Source organism: Montipora capricornis, chromosome 6 (genome assembly GCF_036669925.1).
Source record: "Montipora capricornis isolate CH-2021 chromosome 6, ASM3666992v2, whole genome shotgun sequence".
Lineage (NCBI taxonomy): Eukaryota > Metazoa > Cnidaria > Anthozoa > Scleractinia > Acroporidae > Montipora > Montipora capricornis.
In genome coordinates this window covers 50,399,352-50,424,766 of record NC_090888.1, presented here as the reverse complement: position 1 = coordinate 50,424,766, position 25,415 = coordinate 50,399,352, and the positions used below count along the sequence as shown (strand labels likewise).

General features: G+C 38.0%; 3 protein-coding genes across 4 annotated transcripts; 2 read left to right on the top strand and 1 right to left on the bottom strand.

The window, feature by feature from the left end:
* Positions 1–209: 209 nt before the first annotated feature.
* On the top strand, positions 210–14,008 carry LOC138052375 (EEF1A lysine methyltransferase 1-like). 2 transcript variants are annotated; one of them, XM_068898853.1, is made up of 5 exons: positions 210–422; positions 525–671; positions 1,411–1,490; positions 2,375–2,655; positions 13,864–14,008. In XM_068898853.1, exons 1-5 carry the CDS (start codon positions 357–359, stop codon positions 13,893–13,895), a joined length of 606 nt encoding a protein of 201 aa, XP_068754954.1. In that variant the 5' UTR covers positions 210–356; the 3' UTR covers positions 13,896–14,008. The 2 variants fall into 2 exon arrangements, with proteins under 2 accessions (XP_068754954.1, XP_068754953.1); XM_068898852.1 differs by lacking the exon at positions 13,864–14,008 and adding an exon at positions 3,909–4,055.
* Positions 7,970–15,499, bottom strand: LOC138052373 (nucleoporin Nup43-like). Its single transcript, XM_068898850.1, has 7 exons — positions 15,243–15,499; positions 15,020–15,145; positions 14,414–14,491; positions 11,488–11,656; positions 10,335–10,470; positions 9,183–9,334; positions 7,970–8,469 (listed from the first exon to the last, which is right to left on the bottom strand). The coding sequence occupies exons 1-7, from the start codon at positions 15,369–15,371 to the stop codon at positions 8,114–8,116; spliced, it is 1,146 nt and encodes a 381-aa protein (XP_068754951.1). The 5' UTR covers positions 15,372–15,499; the 3' UTR covers positions 7,970–8,113.
* Positions 15,498–22,957, top strand: LOC138052374 (probable U3 small nucleolar RNA-associated protein 11). Its single transcript, XM_068898851.1, has 9 exons — positions 15,498–15,588; positions 16,975–17,036; positions 17,468–17,513; positions 17,703–17,759; positions 18,490–18,600; positions 19,563–19,662; positions 20,927–21,054; positions 21,167–21,277; positions 21,949–22,957. The coding sequence occupies exons 1-9, from the start codon at positions 15,529–15,531 to the stop codon at positions 22,027–22,029; spliced, it is 756 nt and encodes a 251-aa protein (XP_068754952.1). The 5' UTR covers positions 15,498–15,528; the 3' UTR covers positions 22,030–22,957.
* The last annotated feature ends 2,458 nt before the right edge of the window (positions 22,958–25,415 follow it).

Genomic DNA, 25,415 nt, shown 5'->3' with positions numbered 1-25,415 from the left:
GGAAACTGTAATCTTTCTTTTCCTTGGTGGCCAGGCTGCACTAAATTTGGCCTGGCTGCTAAATTTCAACATGGCGGACTAAGAGAGGTTCAATGACTATCAGATTGGCTTTTACACACATGACGTAAAACAGTAGAACAAAAATCGTGAAACAATACCTAATTAGATTCGAAATCCCAAAGGACCCCTAAAGCTTTTGTAACGTCATGTGTGTCTTCTACACGAAGTAAAAGCCGATATTATGCGTAGATCATTTCTAAGTTTGTGACAAAGTATTAAGCGTAATTAAGATTACGTTTAAATAATTGTCTAGTATATTTGGGGGTAGATTCATCCGTGTTGTGAGAGTGTTTTCTATGACGAATTTAGAAAGCAAAGCAGAGCTTTCGTTCGTCTCTGCATATTTAAACTTAATAGGCCAGGTGATGCATCATGTTTTGCTGTTTGTCTTGTCACATTTATAACTACTAGATTATTGTGTTATGTATTTAATTTTTTAAGTGTTTTGATCAACAAATTTGCAGAGTAATGCTGATGATAATGATGACAGTGATGACATACCACAGTTATCTGCACATACCCTTGCAGCATTGCAAGAGTTTTATAACGAAGAAAAAGAAAAGCAAGAAAAAGAAGCTTCAGGTGGAAACATAGATATGGAGGAAAACTGGGTACAAAATCAACTTTTTTTATTTTCAGTGCTGTAACAAATTTTTTGTGTGCATTCAGTGCAAAGTAGGTGCGTGCACTTTATCTATTTAACAAATAGATTCCATGTTGCCGTGCGTCTGTTCAGTAATAGATCAGAGATGACGTCAAAATGTGGCGAGAACAAAAAAGTGGCACACGAGGTGATAGCCGAGTGTGTCACTGATGTTCTTACCACATTTTGACGTCTTCTGTGATCTATTACTGAACAGACCCACGGCAACATGGAATCTATTTGTTTTTTGTAATAAAGAATTAGACTTTATTCGCATAAAAGCTGATGGTGAAGTCAATCGTGCGTCTGTCCTCTAATAGATCATAGGCAAGAACCAATCAAAATCCGTGAATAACTTGGGTTATTATATAAACATATCTCTCACTCATAATGATATTGTCTATCTAACTATAAAGGTTGGTGATGGTTATCAAAATGTGTATCTTACAACATGCGCTTCAGTCTGTGCATAGTTTGTGAAAGTGCTGCACAGGGAAATTCCCTTACATCCATTACAAACAACATTGTGGACCTTCTGAACTTGCCTTACTTTGAATTTTTCAGCTGACACAGTCCTTCACCCAACCTCACACATTCATTTGTAAAATCATGTGATACTGTGCGTCAAACAAATTTGCACCACTGGTTTACATAATCATTATTAATAATAACTATTAGTTCATCACAGTTCCTTTTTTTCCCTCTAGCAACTCAGTCAATTTTGGTATGACGATGACACAGCGTTCATACTAGCCAAGGAAGCTTTGAGGGCAGCTAACTATGGCAGGTGAACAAACTATTCTTTTCTCTTCAGTTATTTTTTGAGTGTGAGAAAGATTTAGACAAGAAAGGTAACATCATTTGTGTTACATACATTCTCTACAGTTCTGAGTGGTTGTTTTACAGGTGGGGTGCTAGTTGGGGGGGGGGGGAAGGGGGGAGTGTGCCTTACTTAAGCTAACCAACATTCTCAGCAATATATGGGAGTGTTATAATAATGAAATTGGATTCAACTTATTGCCTTGCCAAGTTTGCATAGTAGCAACTGGCTTATTGGGCCATGCACGGGCTGATTGGCTTTAAATATGTTGATGGCTGGCCATGTTAAGGCATGTCCCATAATAAGTATTCCCCACCCCATGCTCCTGTATTGTCCCTTTCATTGATTCCATTAGTGTGAGGGGTTCCTTGAATGTGGAATCCTTTTGGTTATAAGAGGCACCCACGTTCCATTTTAGCATGGAAATACACCGTAGACGAATGGATTGGGGAGGGGACCTGTTAGCTGCATGTCGCCAAACTTCTGGCTGAAAGGTCAGCTGCCACCTCTTGCACTACACAATCCCTGCCACCTACAGCTGTAGCTACTCAAAGAAAATCAAGGGTGCCAGTCTCCATCAAAACACCTGTACCAGGGGCAGGTCTAGGATAAATAATGACCGGTTTCCAAAACAACGAAAAAGTTTTAGGGGCGTCCGGGGGCATGTTCCCCCTGGGAATTCTTTGGATTTTAACTCTCCAAAGTCTCCTTTTCCTGTGTTCCCGACCAATTTCCATAAAACAGTGGAAAGCAGTAATAATGTATGGATCTGCCCCTGGGTATGCTTTTTTAAGAAGTGGGGCTTCCACCTCTTTGATTGCTGAAAACCCTGTTTTTCTTCTGTTTTGAAGGATAGCTTGTCTCTGTGCACCAACTTTATACAAGAAACTTGCAGAGGTAAAGCCACTTGGGTGCGACACAAAGATATTTGAATTTGACAAGAGATTTGCTGTCTTTGGAGAGGATTTTGTGTTTTATGATTACAAGAACCCTTTGGATTTACCAAATTCTGTCAAAGAACATTCCTTTGATCTGGTGTTTGCTGATCCCCCTTTTCTCTCAGAAGAATGTCTTACAAAGACAGCACAGACAATAAAATATCTCACCAAAGAAAAAATAATACTTTGTACAGGTAAGTTTTGTACAATTTATAATATCTTCACAAGTGGCTTCAGTCTTTAGAAACTTTAAGGTGGGAAAGGTGGCGAAAGTACATTTTTTACCCCATTTGATCCCTGGGAGTGAGACAAAACAGATTTTACTCTGTCTAATGCCAGACGATTTTACTTGTCAAGTGGGGGCGTCCCAGGGCATTTGTCAATGGGTTAAATTGATAGCAGAGCACCATTGGTAAGAAAAGATGCTAAGGTACCCCATCTGTGTGTGAAAATTAGGTTTTGGTCACCGTACGACCATAGGTCCACCCCTCCATGTATGGCAATGTGAAACTCTGTGGTGCAAACTGCATTTTTGCTAAAACATGGTTATGGTTAATTGAAACCTGTCAAAACAAGGTATCCACTGACCAGTATCACATGACCATATCACAGGCTCAAGTTTAAAGCTCCTGACAAGGTACTGGTTTTTCAATTGGAATGCAGGCTCAAGCCAGGTTAACTTATTGTAAGAATAAATAACACAGGAGCTCCACTTTTAGGCTTATTAAGTATGAAGTTTTTTTTTCCCACTACAAATTACTGAGCTTTTTAAAAAAGCGAATGCCCCTGTAACATTATTGGGTGTAAAGTCCAAGCCAAAAGCACGGTTTAATGTGGAATCACAGTATAGTTTGTAAATCCTGAACATAAGACCAATGATCTTACTGCATTCACGTTAGGAAGATATTTCATCACAATCTAATAGTACTTTTCTTTTATTTAAGTAATATTGTTAATACATTGTATATCATCCACTTTATTACTCATTGTCTATTGAATTTGTCTGATAAGTTAGGTACCCATTCTTTGATTCACCGTTAAAATGTCCTTATAAATAATTTTCCTTCTCGATTTCCCATATATCATCTTAATGTCTTTGAAATTTGACATTTTTGTAAGTTCCTTGTCCAAAAAGCATAAAAAACATAACGGCTTGATTTAAGACGAAGTACATTAGTTCCTGGACTGGAGGTTTTGTTTTCTTCAACATGTCTTAATATTCAGGCATCAATTCTTCTTGCACTGGGGCTATAACTGGGTAGAGTAGAAAAACCAGAGTACCCAGAGAAAAACCTCTTTGAACAGAGTAAATAACCAACAAACTCAACCCAGTCTGGGATTTGAACCTGGGCCTCGTTAGGGGAGGCGATTGATGTCACCCCTGTTCCCCAAATAAAGCTACTTTGATGGCAAGTAATGCTTACTAAAAATAATACGTTTTTGTTAGGTCAAGTTATGGAGGATGTAGCCTACAGACTGCTGGAAATATCACCCTGCAAGTTTCAACCAAAACATGCCAGAAACCTGGGCAATCAATTTGCTTGTTTCGTAAATTATGAAAGCGAATTAAATAAATGACGAAGCTGTTTTCTTATCACTGCTACTGTCGTTACTCGATTCAGAGCCCTTTCTCAAAAAGGTCTGTGTGTAGAAGGTGCAGTGATGACTTTATGCCTAAAAGGAATCAACAGAATCTGTGAAAACCATGAACTATGGCTTACAATGTCTAAGTGCTTTGAATATCACGCTATGGCAAATTCTAAATGATCTGATTTTAGCTCCTCTGTGAAATAACTTACAAATGGCATGTGAAGAAAGCAAAACATAAGTCAACAAAATTTAGCTACAACAAAACAAAAAGGAAGCATGTTATTATACAGGTGAAGAAGCCAAAAGCCAAATACTTCAACACGTTTTAAGTTGACTAATCGGTTACAATTTAATCTCAAAGAAACAGTTGCTAAATAAAATCATTGAAAATACATTTTTAACTTAAAGAACAAAGAAGGAAGAAATCGTCAAAACTTACATAATTTATAAACCAAATTACAAGTGATAGGCTACTTACAAACCTTATGTGGCTTTACAATGGGCAAACAATGAAACTTAATATTCAACAAAAAGTTCTATGGCTGTCTGACAATTTAAACAAGAATGATGCTAATAAATTAAACAAAAGTGACATCATGCAAAAAAAGACCAACAGAACAATGATTACAAAAACTACAATGTAAATATATTGTAAGATCCTTAATTGAAAGTGCAAACAAAAATATGCTCCACCATGCAAAACAGCAGCAACAACAGAACGCAGCAAAAACTTGTAGTTTTATTCCCACTGCACTGTACACTATACTACACTGCACTGTAATAGGTTTTTTTCCGTTCAGGTAAGAGGAGGCAATTTGGGGTATAATGTACTTTTAATTTATATAAAAATACTTTGGCTTCTGATAGGAAATACACTGTATGAGTAGCTTTTAAGTTATTTTATTTTACAAACTTTGAGAAGATGGGATCTACATGTATACCATTCTTCACAGAGATTATTTTGTTATAACTAAAAAAATATATCATATTTGTTACCAGTCACGGTGATGGTGAATTATTTGCAGTTTTAGTTCACTGCAAATGGATGTAATTCACATGATCAGAAAAGACAAGAAACACGTTTGTTGTGAAAAAGACCATTATACGAAGATGTGCAACTGAAGGGGCGTTGCAATAAAAATTCGGAGTGTATGAGTAATATCCCAATCTGCTTTTTACGTATGCAGGGCTATAAAGTCTTGCAAAATAATATTTATGCATCTGCATGAGCATTGCAGTGCATTATTACAAATATTTTGAAAGATGTTTTCAACCTCAGCAGCCACTAAGCAGAATAGATTACAAGGTCCTCCTTGGTTTTCATGAACATTGGCCACCACCCGTCTTATCCTCACATTAATAACAGGCCCCAAAATTTGCATAAGAAGAAACAGCACATAAAAGTTCAAAAAGCAAAAGAAAACACGTAAACTGCAAAAAACGTGAGCTAAGAGAACAAAAGAATGTCTCAAGGAGTTTTCACACCATTCTGAACCTTTCATATAGAGGGTGGAAACCGCAGGTTGTAGGTCAATGTTTCACTTTAGCTGAAACAACCCAAACCTGTACTAATGCCAACATTTGGCCTAAACACTATGCTTTAGATGTTTAACCCTTTGACGTCCAAATTGGCCTAAACCGGCCAGACTTAGTATTTTACTCTGTCCAACGGCAGACGATTTTACTCGTCAATGGGGAACCCCTGGGAGTCAATGGTTTAATCACTCACTGAAAAACTACCGGTACCGGTATGTCACCATTAATTAACCCTTTGACATCCAAACCGGCCTAAACCGGCCAGACTTAGTATTTTACTGTCTAACATCAGATGATTTTACTCGTCAGTGGGGAACCCCGGAGAGTCAATGGGTTAAGCCGAAGGTTTGGGTTGGGTTGTTTCAGTTATGGTAAAACAATGACCTGCAAACCCAACCTGCAGTTTACACTTTCCACCTTTCATAGCAAATCTTCACGGTTAGCCCTACATTTGTAACTCACACAAAATTTGTCACTTTCACTTTTTGCTATTTGTAACAATTTCCTTTTTCACATGGTAATAGTTATTCAATCTTTGGTCTTGATCTTTTTTCACTTCAGTACCCTTAGCTGCTCAGATCGAACATTGGAGGATTTTCTAAACCCAATGTTTTTAAATTTCAAGGATTTAGTTCAATAAAGGCTGTTACAGAACACTCGTGAAAATACTGTGTCTTAAAATACTCTGCCTTGTAACCAATCTTGTATAGAAGTAGAGATGGCGATAAGATAATGAAACAATTGTATCCATGTTCATTTGGCAAAGTTTTCCCTGTAATTTCCAAAATAGTTTGCTCAGTGATTTTAAATGCCTTGAATTTAGTTCTGAAAATGAAAGATATTCAAACCAGGAAAAAACAATCTAGAATTAAATTTCATCTTGTTGTTAGACTTAATGCATGTTTATTTATTTATTAATTTTAATATTTCAAAAAGAAAAAGCTCAAAAAATAAGTTGTTTTTTCCAGTTGATAAAAAGATGTTTTATCCATAAATAGCAAAACAATTTCACTACATTCAGTGATACTTCTGGGTTAATAATCATTATTATTATCCTTGCATTGCTTTGTGATTTAGGTGACCCAACTTTTTTCACTACTTGCACTTCCTGTTATTGGATGAATATGTAATTAATGTTGTTAAAGATCTACTCAGTTTTGAAATGGGAAACGTGAAATTCATCCAAGAAAAATGACTTCATGGCTAAGTTAAAAAAGAAAAGTTTTGTAGAAGGTGTTTTTCCTCAGGACCTCGAGGTGATGAATTCATGTCTCAGGCCCATTGTATCAATTAAGCCATATTCTAGTTAAGGATAAACAAGAATTACTGGAAATTCATTTTCCAAAAAAAAACTAGACCCTAGTTGTTTAAAAGCTGGATAACTTTATCTAAGGAATAAGTCATTATCCAACCATTTCAAATGTGAAAAGATTTTAGTATTTGCTCATGTAACCATGAATGTGTGTGCTATAAGCACATCCAAGTAAAGGTGTTTGCAAGACTTTGTGAAATTTTGCAAGGTGCCACATAATTTGTGTTCCGTGACAAGAAACAAAAAATAATAATTGCACAATATCCAGTTGTATTTCATAACTTGGAAATCATGCCAAAAGTGCACTAAGATTGTACAGAAAAACCTCTAAGTAACAGTAAACACTGATCTGTAGGGGTAAAGTCACAATCATAAAAACTTTGGACAAAGTATAGGCTACCTGTAGCTCCTTTTGTTACACTTTAACCCATTGACTCTTGGGAGTGAGACTTCACAGGTTCCACTCTGTCTGACACCAGACTATTTTACTTGTCAACTGGGGGTGCCCTAGGGTGCCTTATTGGTCAATGAGTTAATGTCCCCTTCAATAGGGAGCTTTGGCAAAGACGACGGCTACAGCAACGAAAACGTTAGTCCAAAATATAACTTTATGCTATCGCAAGTATATCGCGATTAATCCGTCTTGTTCACATTGTTCAATACAGGCGAACTATCCTGTAAATGGATGGGTACGAATGGTTTTAAAGTCAAAACTGAAAATGACTTTTTCATTGTTATAAGCTCACGTTGTCATCAAAACCTAAAATTTGGTGATTTCACATTGTTTTGTGGAGTATGGCAAAGAAATGCACGGAAATTCGTGTTGCACGTGCAGCAGAAGCATTTTTCCTTTTTCACCCAATAATATTCTTGCTTTGAGGCGTTGCCGTAGCCGTACCCGTCGTCTTTGCTAAACTCCCTATTAATGCATTGAATCCCAGGGGGAGTGAGAATTAACAGATTTCACTCTGCCTGCCGCCAAATGATTTTACTCATCAACTGGTGGCATCCTAGTGAGCCAGAGGGATCAATGGGTTGACAAAAAAGAAAAAGTGACCTTTTGAGTGACAGCACTTTAACTAATTTTGCCATGTTATATTACAGTAACCTAAGTACGAAAAATCCTACTGTACAGCCTAAATGATTGTCCATGTACACATTAAAAGAACTCTTCAAATATTAAATAATTAATTGTCTGTAAAATACCAAACTAATCATCTTATTACAAGATCTTTTATCATAAAAATAGCTTCGCAGTCACTTCCACTTAACAAGTGTCTTGAAAGGATATCCAGCGAATTAATCGACAGTCTGTTGTAAGGAAGTAATGAAAATGTCTCCATTTTATGTTTGGTTGCATCCACTGACAACCAGGGACTTCCGCTGTCATAGCCGCCACCTATGCCAGCACCATTGCTAACACTGCTTGGGAGGAAGCTTTTGTTAGCGCCTGGTATGCCTGTGACACTTTGCACAGCAACAGATGTTCCATCCCAGTGCCAAAGAGAGCCATCCTCAGAACATGTAAATAAGTTGTCTGGGCTGAATGGATGAAATCTCACTTCCCAAACTACAATTATACAAGGATGGTTAAGGTTATGTTAATCATTTTTCAATGAGTGGCTTCCTACTGTCTTATTGAGAAGGGAAGGCCACATGTTAAGTCAGATCAAGGTTGTTGAACGAATGAGCAAGTGTCGCCGTCACCTCAAACTTACTAAAAGCCTGACTTTGAATGAGAGCCCATCTGTTGCCTTGAATAACCACACAGGTTGCTAATCAAGCACCAACCATAACTTAAATAAGGTTAACTTAATTTACAGGTAAGTAGGGCTCTTAATGACTTTATAATGTAAGAACTACGAAACTTTTTATTACAAGTTAGAATAGGCCGCATGCATAAATGGCAACCAAAACTGTATTCTTTTGTTTATGTGCTAATTAGACTCACTAACCTCGCTCTCAAGCAACATTTCTTTTGTATTTTGTCCAAGCAAGCCAGTGAGTCTAATTTGCACATAAGCAAAAGAATAATATTTTGGTCGCCATTTATGCATTTGGTCTATATTATGTATTATTATCTGTAACTAGTAATTGTTTAATTTGATATGTCAGGCCTTTCACGGTCTGTATTTTTTTTAATATTACAGGTATTGCTGTAATAAATAATATGATTACTCATATCTTTTCATATTACACTGTACGTATATCTTATAATACATATACTTTATAATACTTCAACTTCTAAGTTACTTCCAGTATACATGCATCAACACAACTTACTTTCCGCATTATGTGCTTCTAATAGCGTGACAGGGTAGAGTTCTTGTCTCATGTCCCAGATACTCAACACCCCATCTTGTCCTCCTGCTGCCAGTAAATGAGGTTGTGTAGGATGTTTGTCCAGACAAAGTAGAGACACCCGATCCCCAGATCTAGAATTAACAAATCGAAAGTGGTTCAGCATTGTCTGTAGTTTTATCGACCATGATATGTTGTGCATGGATTTAGGACGATGGTGTATTATTTTCTTATCATTGTTAATTTGGAGTTAGCAAAGCATAGAGATGTTGAGAACAAAGAAAGAATTTAATAAACTCAACAGCACACAACAAGCTCTCTCTCTCTCAATATGGTGTATTATTTTCTGATCACTCTTGGGGTTAGAAAACCACAGACAGTGCTCGAAATTAAAAAAAATTCCAGGTTGTCACTGTTTCAAAGCCAGGCAACTAAACCAGTAAATTTGGTTACCCTGATAAACGCTTGGTTGCCCATTGGGAAACCCCCTACGATTAGATGCATGCTGTGTTGGGATGCCGTTGCACGGCATTGGAGTTTGAATATCCCATAGTTCTAAGTGTGCACCTGTGTTTTTTTTTTTTTTTTTCATTTTCAAAATGGAGTCTTCAATCTCCATCGCCAGCTATATGTGAATTCCCCTATCAGCATTTTTTTGTAAAAGCCACAGATATTCAAAAATGCTAAACTGCGGAAAATTAATTATTGTTCACTTCACACTACCATCAGACATTGACAACAGAAAACCATTGAGTGAGTCAGGTGCTGTTTATGTAGTACATTTTCTGTTTTGGGCTGGTTTGTCCGTTGTTTTTTCTTAGGGCAACCAACCATTTCATTTTACGGTACTCTGTTGATGTTAATAAGATGTCACGAACAAAATGCGCAAAGTGCTCTAAAACTATGAGGTTACTAGTTTACAGGAACTCTACTTTAACCCTACATGCCTCCTAACATTGACACAGATTGTACTATTGTAGGTTCACTCAAGAACTTTGTCCCCTTTAATTAACCCTAAGCTTTCCCACAGTGACACTTGAAGATTTTACTACGCATCAATTGGGGAAAACATAACACAGCTTTAAAACGCTCCTGGTAGGAGGCACCTAGTTGACTACCGGTTCATGTACTTACAGTAACATCGTCCGTCCAGGTTTATCATTTGGCTGTCTAAGGTCCCAAACTTTCATCTGACCACCAAATGTTACCGCAGCTATTTCATTTGAATTGGTGAAGGTGATGTCATTTATGGTTGTGCTATCAGCAGATTCTTTAAAAAAAATCACACAAAGGTTATTGTCAGTTCTATTATTTTCTTAAAAATTAAACAAGATTTACCTAAACCTTAAATTTTCCACTGTTTCTGTTTGTTTATTAATTTGTAATGCCAATTGCATATTATTGCACTTATTACAACCAATAATACTAAACAAACGGTTAATTACACATACTTAATAGCAACAAGCTTCCTAAGACTAACCACAAACAATGTACTTTCACAAGTAACTGTCAACTTTATTGTCAATTTTTCACTCGTGAATTTGCACAGTCTGGAATCCTTATGAGATATAAGGCGAGATTGCTGTCATCCTTTTGTTAGCGAACGAGACTTTGGGCACGATGCCCAACGAGTTTGCCAAGCAGATAGGTCTCTAATGAGTCCCTTGGTCGGGATGAAACAAGCTTCGTAAGACTAACTACAAAGAATTTATTTTCAAAAGTAACTGTCAACTTTATTGTTAATAGTAATAGTAAAGATACACTTAAATTATCTTAAATTCAACAGATAAGCTCTTACAAAACCCATTAACCTTAACGCTAAAGTGAAAAAAAAAGAAAAATTACATAAATACTGTTAATCAGTAAATGCAAGGAGGTGATTAAGTTTCATGTCATGAGCGTCTTGTTTGAGAGTAAGAGAGAGAGAGATACATACTTAGATCTATACCACTAAAATTCTGGAAGGCCATACATAAAGTTAAGTCATTCACTATAAATTTTTCTCAAATCCCATTGATAATACATTTGTACATCTTGTTTGCCCACCAAAATTTTGCATAATCATTGTCTAGACATAATTTTGTCTAGGGAAATAACAGCTAGTTCTTGAACCACCAACTCCCTGTTCATGCTGCCAAAGAGCATTGCAACAGATTCTCCTGACTTGCCATTAACACACCACACAGGAAATGCCCACCCCAAAACAGGATAAGTAAATCATAGTCTTTCTCCTTCTGACAATAGATACTAAAATTATGCTTTCACAATTTAAATTTTCCTGTCTTACCTACGGTTCTAACTGGGTGTCTATGGTCCAATTTAAGAACATTTATCCGACCATCTTCACCAGCACTCACAAAATCTGAAGAAATGGAGTTTGCAGCAAGACTTGTGCATGGGCATTGATGCCCCCTGACAAGATGAATTGCACTCCACTCTATTTGGGGTCTCATGATCTGAAATAAAACAATATGTTAAATAAATTTAGCAACTTTCTCAATTTCTAGAAAATAAAGCTGAGGGTAACTCTAAACCCTTCATCCCTAAACCGGCCAAATCCATGAGGGTCATTCTTAGGAGAAAAAGGGTTAACGTTGGACTCATTTGCAGGTAATTGTGAAGAAGAGCTCCCCAAAAATCCTGTCGGCCGACTGTCGGTCAACTGTCGGCCGACAGCTTACCGACAGTCTACCGACAGCTAACCAACAGGTTACCGATCGGTTAAGAAAAAAGAAAAATTGTGGTAAAAACGAGCAGTTAACGTGACATTCCGTAATGGTGATGTATGACTCGACAGACTTCACCTACTTACCGATCAACTGTTATCGGTTGTTATCAGATGCGTATAAGATATATCACTTACGTAATTTACAACACACCAGACAATCTAAGAATCGCATTGGAAGATAATTTAATCGAAAACTCTGCTAAAAACTCTGAAAACCATAAGCTACGTATCAATACATAGTTAGTAGAGGAGACAAACTCTTTTATTCAAATCGCCCTACAATGCAACGCGGCCTCTTATGGTATGTCATGTATGTATGAATGATGCTTACAATGTGGGCAAGTATCGCTAGCCAACGCTAAAACAGTTGACAAAAGCCATATTAGTAGTATAAGTGCTGCTCAAGGTATTGTTATGAACTGCCTTTAGCTCTTTTCGCGTAGTTTAGAAGCAATAGACAAGTAAATGCTTATGATCATTTTAGTTTGTCCCGCCGACAGGTTACCGACACGTTACCGACAGGTTGCCAACAGGTCACCGACTGTCGGCCGACTGTTGGCCGACAGTCGGCCAACACTTTGGCCTCAAACATAACACAAACTGTCGGCCGACAGTTGGGCAACAGTCGGCCAACTGTTGGCCGACAGTCGGCCGACTGTTGCCCAACTGTCGGCCAACAGTCGGCCAACAGTCGGCCGACAGTTGGGCAACAGTCGGCCGACTGTCGGCCGACAGTTGACCGACAGTCGGCCGACAGGTTTTTTGGGGAGCTCTTCTTCACAATTACCCATTTGCATATTCAAGATTGAGTAAGCAGGGAGGGATAAGTCGATTTTTCCTGCATTTTGAGCCAGTTACATGGAATTGCAACAAATTTGGATTGGTTCATTGCGTTGTTTTCACCTGATGCAATTGGTCGAAGTAATTACTTTGGTATTGGTTTTACAACAGTCAACCGTTTGTGTTGTACATATATTTTTTTGTGAAGCTGAGCCTTTATTTGTGTTGAAATTATGAAATTAAAAAAATTCAAATTTCAAGAACAGCCCTATTAGCCTATGTATAATGAGCATTAATTGAGCATTTTAGCCTACCACCAGACTCATGACACTGCAGGGCTCGAAATTAACGAAAAAATCCAGTCGCATTTTGCGATAAGATACGAAAATTTAGACGCAATTTTGCAAATCTTAGTCGCAAAATCGCCGCGCTGCATTGTGTTGTCAGCGGTTTAGCAGAAAAATATGAGCCCGCAGTACTTGTGTGTAAAGAAACTGCTGAAAATGGCGAATGATCGAAGGAATGGAGCTGTGCACGTAACATCGCAGCTAAATTACTATACAATTACGCTACCTTCAGAGAAAATTCACTGCGAGAAACAAAATAATTTTGTCATTTATTTATTTATTTGTTTATTTTAGCAAAGTGGCAACTGCTAACCCTTTTGTTTCGAAAGAACGAAGGTGACAACAAGTCGCAAATTTGCAACTTCTCCAGATATTTTAGTCGCAAAGGGAAAAATTTAGTCGCCAATGCGACCGTATTGGTCGCAATTTCGAGCCCTGCACTGCTGACAGAGGCAAATTTCACTTGCTCTTCTGGCCAGTAAACATTTTCACTTTTCCCAAGAGCAAAATTCATCTGCCTGGATGATCTGCCCTGTTCAACCAATTCACTCCTGACATGCCCCAGGATGCTCCCAATTGACAAGTAAAATCGTCTGGAGTTAGAGTAAAATCTATTATTATAAAATCTCATTCTCAGGAGTCAAAATGGATTAACCCTTTGACGTCAAAACTGGCATAAACCGGCCGGACTTAGTATTTTACTCTGTCTAACGCCAGACGATTTTACTCGTCAATGGGGAACCCCTGGGAGTCAATGGGTTAATGGAAGGGAAATAGTTTTTGACTGGTTAACTTATTCACTCCTCAGGTGCCGCAAGATGGCCTTCAGTTGATGAGTAAAGTCATCTGGCATTAGACAGAGAAATTAATCTATCATAACAAGTTTCACTTTCCTGGAGTCAAAGTGGGTTAATAGAGTAAAATTGTCTGGTGTTAGAGTAAGGGTGCGTTCAATTGACCCTATTCCGGAATAAGAATACGTGGAGTGATGATTTAAAACGGTATTTTTTAGCATTTCCAAGCAACAAGGATAACAAAGATATGTTTAAAATAATATTTTAGCAGGTGCTTGACAATTTTAACCCATTGACTCCCAGGGGCTCCCCATTGACGAGTAAAATAGTCTGGCGTTAGACAGAGTAAAATACTAAGTCTGGCCGGTTTGGATGCCAATGGGTTAATGGGGACATAGTTTTTCAGTAAGTGATTAATGTGCATCTCCGTCAAAACGAAGGATTTCTAAATCCTATTCCATGTCTTCCTATTACAGAACACCGTCAATCGAACACGCCCTAAGTCTGTTAACTCTCACTCCAAGGAGTCAATGGGTTACACATTTAACACTACACGGTACTCACTTGATTGTTAGCATTGTAACTGAACAAGGATATACTTCCTGTTGAAGATGATACAAGGATTCGACCAGAATCGATACACTGGAAAATAAAATATATACCATGACTAACAATTACCATAACTACTAATGAATCAGATATACTATTATACACTGCACCCACCCTTCATTGATGCCTTCCAAGGCCTTCACTTGAAATCTACGCTATTGTTCTACTCAGAACTATGGGTTCAATTCTCTCCAAACTTATTAATCATGCAATCATACATACACTTTATTGAGCATCCCTAAAAAGGGCTTTTCAGCATCAATACAAATAAATATATAAATACATTAATTAATTATTTAACTAATTAATAAAAACTATGCACAACGGTAACTAAATGATAATACCCTTGTAGGGTAAGTAGGCTGGGGGTGTTGGGGGTGTCATGGAAATTCGTTTTTCATCCAGTGGAACGAACATGTACGAAATCGATGGCAACAAAGCTATCATAAAGCCTCCTTTTCAAATCGATCATACCAAATAAGCTTACATCGTTTTTATATGTTTTCAAGATACTTTAGATCATGTTTATAAATCTAACTTAACTTAATTTTGATTACGAACCTCAATGTCAGTTACATCTCCTATAAAATTGATTTCACTCAAAAGTTTCGGCTCATTGGTAACGGCATGAGTCGCAGCCGAATCTCCATTCGTCTCCTCGACTTTCCACACACTCAATTTATTAATCTAGAAAAAGTAAATCGAACAGGAAACGTGAAAATGATGAAAGTGTGCACTGGAATTCCTGGAGAAACACTATGTATTCTGCAATGCAAAAACTTGCCTGGTCGTCCCATCCACCAGTTACAAAAGTCTCTGAGGGATTCAATTGACCCTGTACTTGTGGAATCCATCGTACTTTCGCAACCTTGTGTCCTACATATTTAGCTACAGTTTCTCCAACATTCGCCATTGCAAAAGATGCACTTTGCACATGGCGCGCAAAGCAACGATCGAGTAGTTCCAGTCCTCTGAACGAATCAAGGCCTTTTACATGACAGATTACTTCTCTGGTGACACATTAGGACCACATAATACTACGGGCTCTTATTGTCCAAAAGATTTTCAATATGGCGTCCTTTGAGAAGGCTAAAAAATCTCATCAGAAATATCATAGGGAAAGAGGCCAGGTAAGACGACATCCTTGCTATGTTATCAGAATGGAATGGGTTTCGACAAAACACTGACCCCCTTACTCACCCCCCTACTGACCCACTATAAAATCAATGGGAAAATGAATACTGCTTACTTAAGCCTCAACAACCCTTTTTAAACGGCATTGTTCAACAGTATTTAAGTCTAAGCACCCATTTTAAAAAGGTTAGTTTTCGATTATTGTTGTGATGGCCGATTACTTCATGTAAGCTAACCTTTTTAAAATGGGTGCTTAGACTTAAATACTGTTGAACAATGCTGTTTAAAAAGGGTTAAGTAAGCAGTATTCATTTTCCCATTGATTTTATAGGGGGTCAGTAGGGGGTCAGTAAGGGGTCAGTTGACCGGGGGTCAGTGTTTTGTCGAAACCCGAATGGAATAGCCTTTTTTTGTGGAATCTTAGCATGAGGGTTATATGCTTTCCCATGTCAGAAAATCCCCACAAAATCATACTTTCAAATCACAACTTTTTATGGAAATAAAATGAACGGTAAATTATTATATACCTTCTCCAGCACATATTGCCGTAATTTCTCTGTGGGTTCTCTTGAAACTCTTAATCTTTGTTAATGTCATAGGCAAGGGGCAATCTTTGAATTTCTACAGAATATTGGAACACACGACACATGTCAACGTGTGGTTATGCAATTTTTACATGAAAACTTATTTTATAGGCCCTAGTTGTTCGAATGTTGCACTGCTTTACCTCCTGTATTCTGCGAGCAGAGTCTTCTTCGATCTTCCTTGAAAAACCGGAAATTATGGAAAGGATTTTTCTAGGAAGATCCAAGAAGACTGCTCGCAGGGTTCATCTCGTGGAAACCTCCTGGATAAATCATTATTCAGTGGTTTTGGTCATGCTTATCTGCTGGATGGTTATTTGTCCAATAAGTGGTTTTATCCTCAAACAACCGAGGCTAGAACATTTCATTGCATGGAACATTGTAGCCATCTTACTGCCTGCAAATTTGCCACCTATATGAAATCAAAGCACTTTGAACACCACTTCACACATAAATTATCATCTTAACAACAGAAGCAAAGGCCAGAGATGGAGAGGATGGAAATGGATTGAAACTTGAAAAAAACTGGCCAGTTCTTACGAGTTTGGAGACATTGTCTTCAGAAAGACACAAAAATTTAAATTTGAATAGCTCTTTGTGCCGTAAATATATTTCATATCTTGTGAGTGGGTTGTCAGGAATGTTGTACATGAGTTCAAGAACTAATTTAGATTTGTACCCATTTTTGACCTAAAAACAGGGAATTAAGCATGACAGTGCTCGTTTAATTAAGTCTATGGTTGCGAGCATGCAGCAAAGTAACTGTAAACTATGATGAATGGACTGTTTTATTCACAGTTAAAAAGCAGAAAAAAGTATGGTCTTCTTGAGAAGCACAAGGACTATGTTTTGCGAGCAAAGTAAGCATGAAAAAAAATCAATAACAGTCATCCTTAGCTTTATGTCACTTATTGCATGACTTCTTCATTGAATAGTGTGAGACGTAGTTCATCACCTTAGTAGGGTACCTCAATTGAAGCAAATGTTTTTGGGTTTTTGTTGACCTTCTTCTTGTTATAAGCTTAGATATTATTATTGTTGTTATGGTAGAGGTAATACATGTAGTATTGAAAATGTCAAACGTTTTTACCCTCCATAGCAAGACACATGGACTTAATTATATCATTTTTATTTAATTAAGAAAAGAAAAGTGTTATTCACAACAACTGCATGAAAACCAGTGAAGGGTAAGAGAAAAGACTGAATTCATCAATGTGTGTTCAGGCTGCAGCTCTCCTCTATCAAAGTACATGTAGTGTATTTTTTGCTAACATTAGTTTTTTTTTTTCAGAGATTACCACAAGAAACAAAACAGACTGAAGGCTCTCAAAGAGAAAGTGAGTTTAAAGCTTAGCTTAAAATGATCTAAACAGACCAAAATTTTGAAAGGTTATCGCTATTGGATTCCATTCAAATGAACTTTGAAATGTTTAATAATCCGAGTGTCTGTTTTTGTATTAAAATGTCATGAACACTGCCGTCTCCTTTTATGGTAACAGTTCTGTTGTATGTTTGTTACTTTGCAGGCTTTAAACAGGAATCCAGATGAATTTTATTTCAAGATGATCAACAACAAAACAAAGGTTACTGGTAGCTTTTTGTTTTATGCTGATGTGTTTATATATTCAAGACACACTATACAATACTGGAATAGGACTGGTGCTTTATAATAGGCTTGACAGAGAGGGGCTCACAGTGGTACTAGTTTTTCTTTTTGCATGATCCATGTAGTTCTTTATTGTTCCTGTAAAGTGGGGAAAATACATGATTGATTGATTTGATTTCAATTGTTCTCGCGCTACGCAAATTCTGTAGCACGCAACAGGAAATTGCGTAGGGAGGGGTTGAGTGTCAAGTCATGTCATATCTTGTATATTGTGGAGTAGGTTATTGTAACTAGTGGGTAACTCCATTTGAACATTTGCCCTCCCAACCATCATATACCATGGAGAGCACGCGAATTCCATGCCCTACTCCTCACAAATAGTGGGTGGGACTTCCTTTAATGTCCCAGAGTTGTGACGTGGGGCCTACAGTTCTTCATCCTGAAGACCAGAGAGTCAAACCATTGGCAGATGGAAGCACAAAGGCAGCACTTTCTCCTCTGTTATTTAAACACCACCTTTTTTTTCTGGTTGGAGTTAATGACCTCACGCACGGTAGTCCCATGCTTAACCAACTGAGCCAAGCAGTCGGCAGTTGTCTGGTGGAATAGGAATTGTTTCAACTTTATTTTCATTTAAGCTGCATGGTTGCCTGGTACAGGATCCTTGGTCTTTACATCATTATTTTTTTACCCTTGGTCTACATTAGGATGGAGTTCACACCATCAAGAGAACAACAAAGCACACCGCTGATGCCTTGAAACTAATGAAAACTCAAGACCTTAACTACATTAATACCAAGAGATCTATGGAAGCCAAGGTAATACTACCAAACCAGTTTTAACACAAATGCAACAAACTGTACTACTTTGAAGGAATGAATCTACCTTACTGTTTCATGTAACAGCAAAATTATGGTGCCATATGAAACACTGATAACTGCTTAATGAGATGCACTTGTTGATGTGACATCATGGGCCACCATGGCAACAGAAGGGCCATAAAAAAAACACTCTGTGTTTTGACTTTAAACACTTTTAGAAAACAGTCCTAAGAAAATATGCACGCTGATTGGTTAAAAAATCGTGTTTCTATAACTCAATGGAGACACAGAACTAGCACGAGCTGTTGACTTAGTGATGGCGTGAGCAAAGAGAATTTACATTTTGATAATTAGAGTTAACAAGTTTTCCTTTTTCTCATGGCATTGTTTTCTAAAAGAAATAGAAAACATGTACTCCGTGTTTCTATCGAGTTATAGAAACACTCGTGAAAGTTTGGGAGAACTTGAAAAAGCTGTGGAAACACTCGCCTGCAGCTCGTGTTTTTACAGCATTTCTCGTTCTCCCAAACTTTGACTCGTGTTTCTATAATTATCTTGATAGAAACGTGGTACATGTTTTCTATTTCTCAAATATCTCGAAAGCGAACAAGGTAATCCCCAGTTTAAAAAATTCTCTCGAGCACATTCATAGCCACCTTTATAGAATTTGTTTAAACTGGTCTGTCTTGGAACTTAAGTTCAGCTTTGTGTGATTATTGACCTGAGCAATACCTACCTTATCCATATATGAACTTTTGGGGACATTTAGAACTAATATTATTACCGTACATTGTTTTGTCTGTCTCCATCCTCCTTAATTAAACTTCAAGCCACTTATTTTAATGCCAGTTGGATACTGTTAGCAATCCTGAATTAATTGTTTAAAACCTGCTTTCATTGTGACCAAAAATCAATGTTAGTTGTTTGTTTTTTCTTTCTTTCCCAACAATTTTCAACAGAAAATAGAGAAGCTGCAGTCTGTCCTTCATATGTTAGGAGATGAAGATGATTTGCAACCAACAAATCATCATATCATTTTTGTTGATAGTAAACGAGAGGGTCAGTAACATTTTAGTAATAAAGAAACTTCTTCAAATTTCTTTCTTCTTTAATGAGGACAAAAATTCACCGTCTTTTTTACAACAATATTGCAAGAATGCCACCTTTGACATTTCTTTCCCTGCAGTATGTCAGACATGAAGCTTGAGGTGGCTTAGCATCCTCAAGTGTCTTGGGGCACATTTCTCAAAAGTCCCGATAACTTTTCAGGTCTGAAAAACCACCTCCGAAACTGCCCCCTGCTTGTTTGATAGGTTGGTTTTTAAACATGTTATCAAGGTAACAAAAAGCAAAATGATTGTGGAGTTTGATGGCTAAATAGCTCTCCATTGTTTAAGAAACAGGGAAAATTGTGACACCCGAAAAGGGCTCGAAACGTTCTGGGACTTTCAAGAAACTGGTCCATACACCCAACCTGAGTCGATCGTGGTGGGCAGACTCGATCCAATCGACTTTAGCCAAGATGGGTCACCTGGCCCCACTCAGATCGTCTAGGATATAGGATATAATGCCTGTTCTCTTTGAATTTAACATATATGGTTGTGCTGGGTCTTTAACTTCCCCCAAAGTTTATCAACATAGAAGCATTGTGACACAGGGCCAAGAATCAAAATTGTTATCTCCCAAAGACTACATCAGACAGTCCTATCATCTCACAGGCAGCAAGTCAGTTTTGTGGAAGGTGGATTCCAGGTTTTCACCCTGTAATCAATAGATATGGTTTTTAACCCAAACAAAGAAACTCTTGCACAAGAATGAAGTTCAATTTCCCAAGGATTTGTTCTGGGTACCAAAATGATCGCTCTGAAATCACATTAAAACCAAGAATAAAAAGACCACAGACCCGTGAACCAAGTATGTTTAATAAAAGAAAACGTTAGCAAAACTCCGCACCTGTCATTTTTTTTTTCTGTAAGGCTAAATAAATGAACGAGATTTAATAAATGCAAATGTCAGAGGAAAAGTGTCAATTTCTGTTCAGACAATTTCATACAGGCAGGTAGAAAAGTCTAGACTGGTTCGTCTTGGCTTGCTGGAGTTAGATCGATGCAGAAGTGAAAGATAGAAATTGAACAAACGTCAAGTACTTTCCTCTAAAGAACCAAGATTAGCGTAACGCAATCCAGCTTTTATGCATGCTCCTTTCAGAACCCTTGTTCAGGTACATGTAGTTTGTTGTAGTTCACTGAACTTCCCACCCTATCATACTGCCGATCAATAACCGTGGTTGTTGACTTTGAACAAAACTTTTGTCTGTTTTTAGCCAAGTCTTTTGATATAGCAGCTCATTTTGACACGGTACCAGAACTGGTGTCAAGAAAATACAATAGACCCAGGATAGAAACACTCAAGAATGGTGTAATACAAACTCCAGGTGTTGAAACTTTAAAGGTATGGCAATAGTAATGTAGTGAATAAAATCAGAACGTCCTTTCAAGCAGTCATAGGCCTCAAATCCACAACTTTTACATCCTAATCGCCCACGATCTTGTTTTGATTGCAGAAACTTGAAAGACAACGGCAACGTTGCTATGAGGAATTAAGGGAAAGGATTGAACGAGAGAAAAAAATGAAACTAGTATCTGAAGAGCTGGAGCTTCAAAAGCATCTGATGGTATGGAGTGCAATAATAATTAATACAGTATTATTATCTTTGTTAAACCATTATCACCAAAGCATCTCGATAGTACCATAAAGTGGTAGTATCATTTCATATCGTAATACTCAGTACACTGCAGTGAACCTGTTTGACCGGTTTAGAAAAGAGCGAGTCTGAAGATGCGTCTTGCAAAGCGTTGTAAGAGTTTTAATAAATCTACTATTTTTTGTTTTGATATTTAATACTCGAGGACATTTTGCTGATTGCTCTTGCTCATAGCTTTCCTCGGCCTCCTACTCATCCAAAAGCAAATGAAAACCTGTACTTATTCAAATTATTCTGCGTTTCAATACTTTCATGTTTTCGGAACGATGTTTAATTGCGTTCAGTAAGACCAAAGCTAAAATAGTTATTTTAGCCAATCACAGACAGCAATTCAAAGCCAAATGAATAAGCCAATCTCGACGCTGCAACAATCACAAATTCTTTCAACCGGCGCCAAGGACGCGAAGACGAACAAGGCACGAGCCTCTGATAGGCTGAGAAATTGCACGGTATTTTTAGCCAATCACTAAGCGCATTGATTCAGACGCATTATTTCAAACTGTCATTTGATTGGTTTAATGGAATCGTTGTTGCTGGTCTCTTTCCTTTTTGTAATGTAAGTCATTTGTGTTGTTTTCCAGGGCAAGGGAAGACGGGAGAAGATTCAGAAAGACGACGAGTCCCCACCGGTTTATAAATGGAGGAGAGAGAGAAAGAGATGACAGCTTCTTATTTCATATTTTTCTGTAGTAGGATCATTTTTCCTGTTGATATGAGGCCCCTATGGAAAACTGAAATTAATTTCACTAATTAAATTCGTGTTCAAAAGGAGACAATTTCCATGTTAGGATGCAACCAATGTAGGCCCGATGCTTTCCAAAAATACATGCAAGGAATGGGCTGGTACAGCATTTTGTGCCATGAAAGAAAAATCCATGACACTACCCACTCCTCCCCCCAAAAAATGTTGAATTTTGTGTGCCGTACGTCCCAAACTTCCTGTATAACTGTTTTCTGTTAACAACATCGTAGGAGGGGGGAAGGTACATTGCGAGCAGTCTCTCTTTTGCTCTAGAATCGTTAGAACGTGTACGTTGAACTGTTAATGGCTGAAACTGCGGGTCACAAATACAGCCGTTTAAAGTTCAACGTAAGCGTTCTGACGATTCTAGAGCAAAGAGAGACTGTTCGCAGTCTAGGAGGAAGAAGGAGGGACAGTGGACATCTTCCAGTTATTGCAAAATAGGGTTTCCTCGCTCGATTTTCATAAACGATTTTTGTTTTGTTTTTTTTCTTTTTGTATTTCCTATACTGTCCCAAGGAATTTTGTCCCCCATTTTGTAGGGCATTGTGCAAATCGAGAAGAGGAGAGAGTTCGTACCAAGAGCACGCTTTTCTTTTTAACTGCATCAAGATCACTTGACCAAAGCGGGCCGAAGTGCATGCAGTATTTTGTGACCTCTGACAGAGATACGTAGAGGTCTGCGTCGATACGAAATGAGTATTTTTCGAGTTGAGCTCAGTAGAAAAGACGTGTTGTGGATCTCTTGTCTACGTTTACACTAACGTGTTCAAAACATCGTAATATTTACGTGTGTTTAATTTGGAAAACCTGTTCTTTGTGATTAAAACATTCCATTTCAGAAAGAAGTGAAATCGTGCGATCTCTGGTAGCTTCTATTACGTTGTTGAAAACAACAGTTTCGTTTTCGAAATTGCACATTCCAAGGTCTGATAACAGGTCTGTGGAACTACAACAACCACATAACACTGATTTTCGTCTATTTTATATAAAGAACTCTTAGCATTTGACCTTCAACTCCAAACTTGTATTGGCCAAGGTCTTGCTCTGCGATATCCGTGCTCTTTCTTGAATGCATAGATTCTTTTTTCTTGTTCCAGAGTGTTTTTGCTCTCCCCCTTTACCCTTGGATTGCAGTCTGTGCCTCTAACAGGGCGCGATCTTTGTTCACCTCGTTGGAAACATTTTGTACGTTCAAGCTTGGCGAAAAAGTTATCCATTTTCTCTCTGGTTTGTGTGTCGATCTCCTCCTTGAGGGAAAAAAACATTAAAAGGTGATTTTTAACCATCCGCCCCCTAAGGAATACCTTGCGATTGCACAGTTTTCATTTAATACTAGTAACATAAAAGGGGTGGATTGGAATGAATTCGTTGGTAAGAGATGCCCAGTATTTTAATTGTCAGTTTCCTTTATTAACTGGTAGGTTAAGGGCCCACAGACGGATTTTTCGCGCGTTACTAAGGAAGTGAAATATTACTTCCCTTGACTGACGTCATCATATCGTGCGTGAACTGACCAAAAAAACCACTCACGAGCAAAGATCACCTCACGAACTGTTGTTTAAATCGAAGGTTTTTCCTCGCCCTTCCTCGCGCTCGTTCTCAGATCAAGTGCGCATGGGTAAATGAACTGACCTCCGGTTTGAGAAAAAGCTAAATTTCGGGCGGCCTTTAAATTGAATTATTTTCTTTTATATATGGCACGTTTCACCCGCAAATACAGAATATAGATAAGCATTGATTTTTTCAAATCATCTTTTTTGAACAAGTTATGGGTATTTCAGTATCGTTTATATATAAAAAGAAAACCATGCTTGGCTGGATGCAAAAACGAATGCAAACTATCAAACCACTGATTAAATACCCCAATTTTGTAGCACGTAGACAAATTTAGAGTTTTCTTTTATTGGTCACGTGACCACTGGCGTGGCATGATGACGTCATATTTAGGGTCATCGGTTGACAAAAGTTGGAAACTGTCTAAAATAATGCCAAATTCTCTTAAATTACTTAAACAACGCACCCCAAAAAACACGTCAGTAGGCCCTTAAGATACTGTAGCGAAGATGCATACGATCATTTTTCCCTGAATATGGCAAACAAATGGCTCCAAGATGTAAGAGACAGGTCAGATTCCAGTATTTCCTGGTGTATTCTCTGGTAATTCGTGAAAAAATCTCGCGATGCTCCCTCTACCAGTTAACACCAAATCCCATGCAAACCTGCGCTTACGCCTTTACCACGTTTACCTAGTACTAGTTAACAATTAGACCCTTCGCCCGCGAAGCCGAAGCTATTGACCCGTGGCCCTTGAGGGCGAAGGGTCCAATTGTTTTAGCATCACCACACTACTCGGACAGAAAAAGCAATAATAAAGTTAGCAAATGCAAGTTGATGAAATATTTATTTGGGAATAAAACAAAAGAAAGCGTCACGCTTTTCGCTACTCGAGGACTATTACTAATAGTCCTTTAGTAGCGTAGCCAATCAAAATGCAGGATTTGCATTAGTCTACTAATTGGATGATACTAATTAGTGTTATCACAACTGACGAATCAGAGCTAACGGTAATTAGTATCACCCAACTAGTGGACTAATGCAAATGCTGCATTTTGATTGGCTACGCTACTAGAGGACTATTATTAATAGTCCTCGAGTAGCGAAAAGCGTGACGCTTCCTTTCGTTTTATTCGCAAATAAATATTTCTTCAACTTGCATTTGATAACTTTGTTATTGCCTTTTCTGTCCGACTAGTTGGGTGATACTAAAACAATTAGACCCTTCGCCCTCAAGGGCCACGGGTCAATAGCCCATTCGGCTTCGCCTCGTGGGCTATTGACCCGTAGCCCTTGCGGGCTACGGGTCTAATTGTTAAATAATAGAAAGATTTGTTCCCGCGACGTTCATTTGGAAATCTTTATGTTATTCTCTAATAGGCTTATTTTATCACCTTTTAAGCAACTGGGTTGTTTTTAATTCAGTGTCTCGATGCGGTGTGCCAAGCCTTAAGTAAAACGTAGGATTTTTAAGCGCCCGTTGCCCACGCTTCAAGATAGCTACAATGTATTATTTCTTCGAATTCTTTTCGTTTCGTTGCAAATGGCTAAAGTAATTTCTTTAGGATTTGAGTTTTCGAAATCTCCAAGAAGCAGAAATAAACAAATGCGGTCGTATGGTAAGTTGTTGGCGCGCCTTTTTCATTCAAATGGCAGCGTGTGATTTGTACGAGTTGCAGTCTGCTTTTTCGCGTGAGTGAAAGAGAGTAGAAGAAAGCTCCCACTGGGTGATGAGAAAGAGAAGGAACA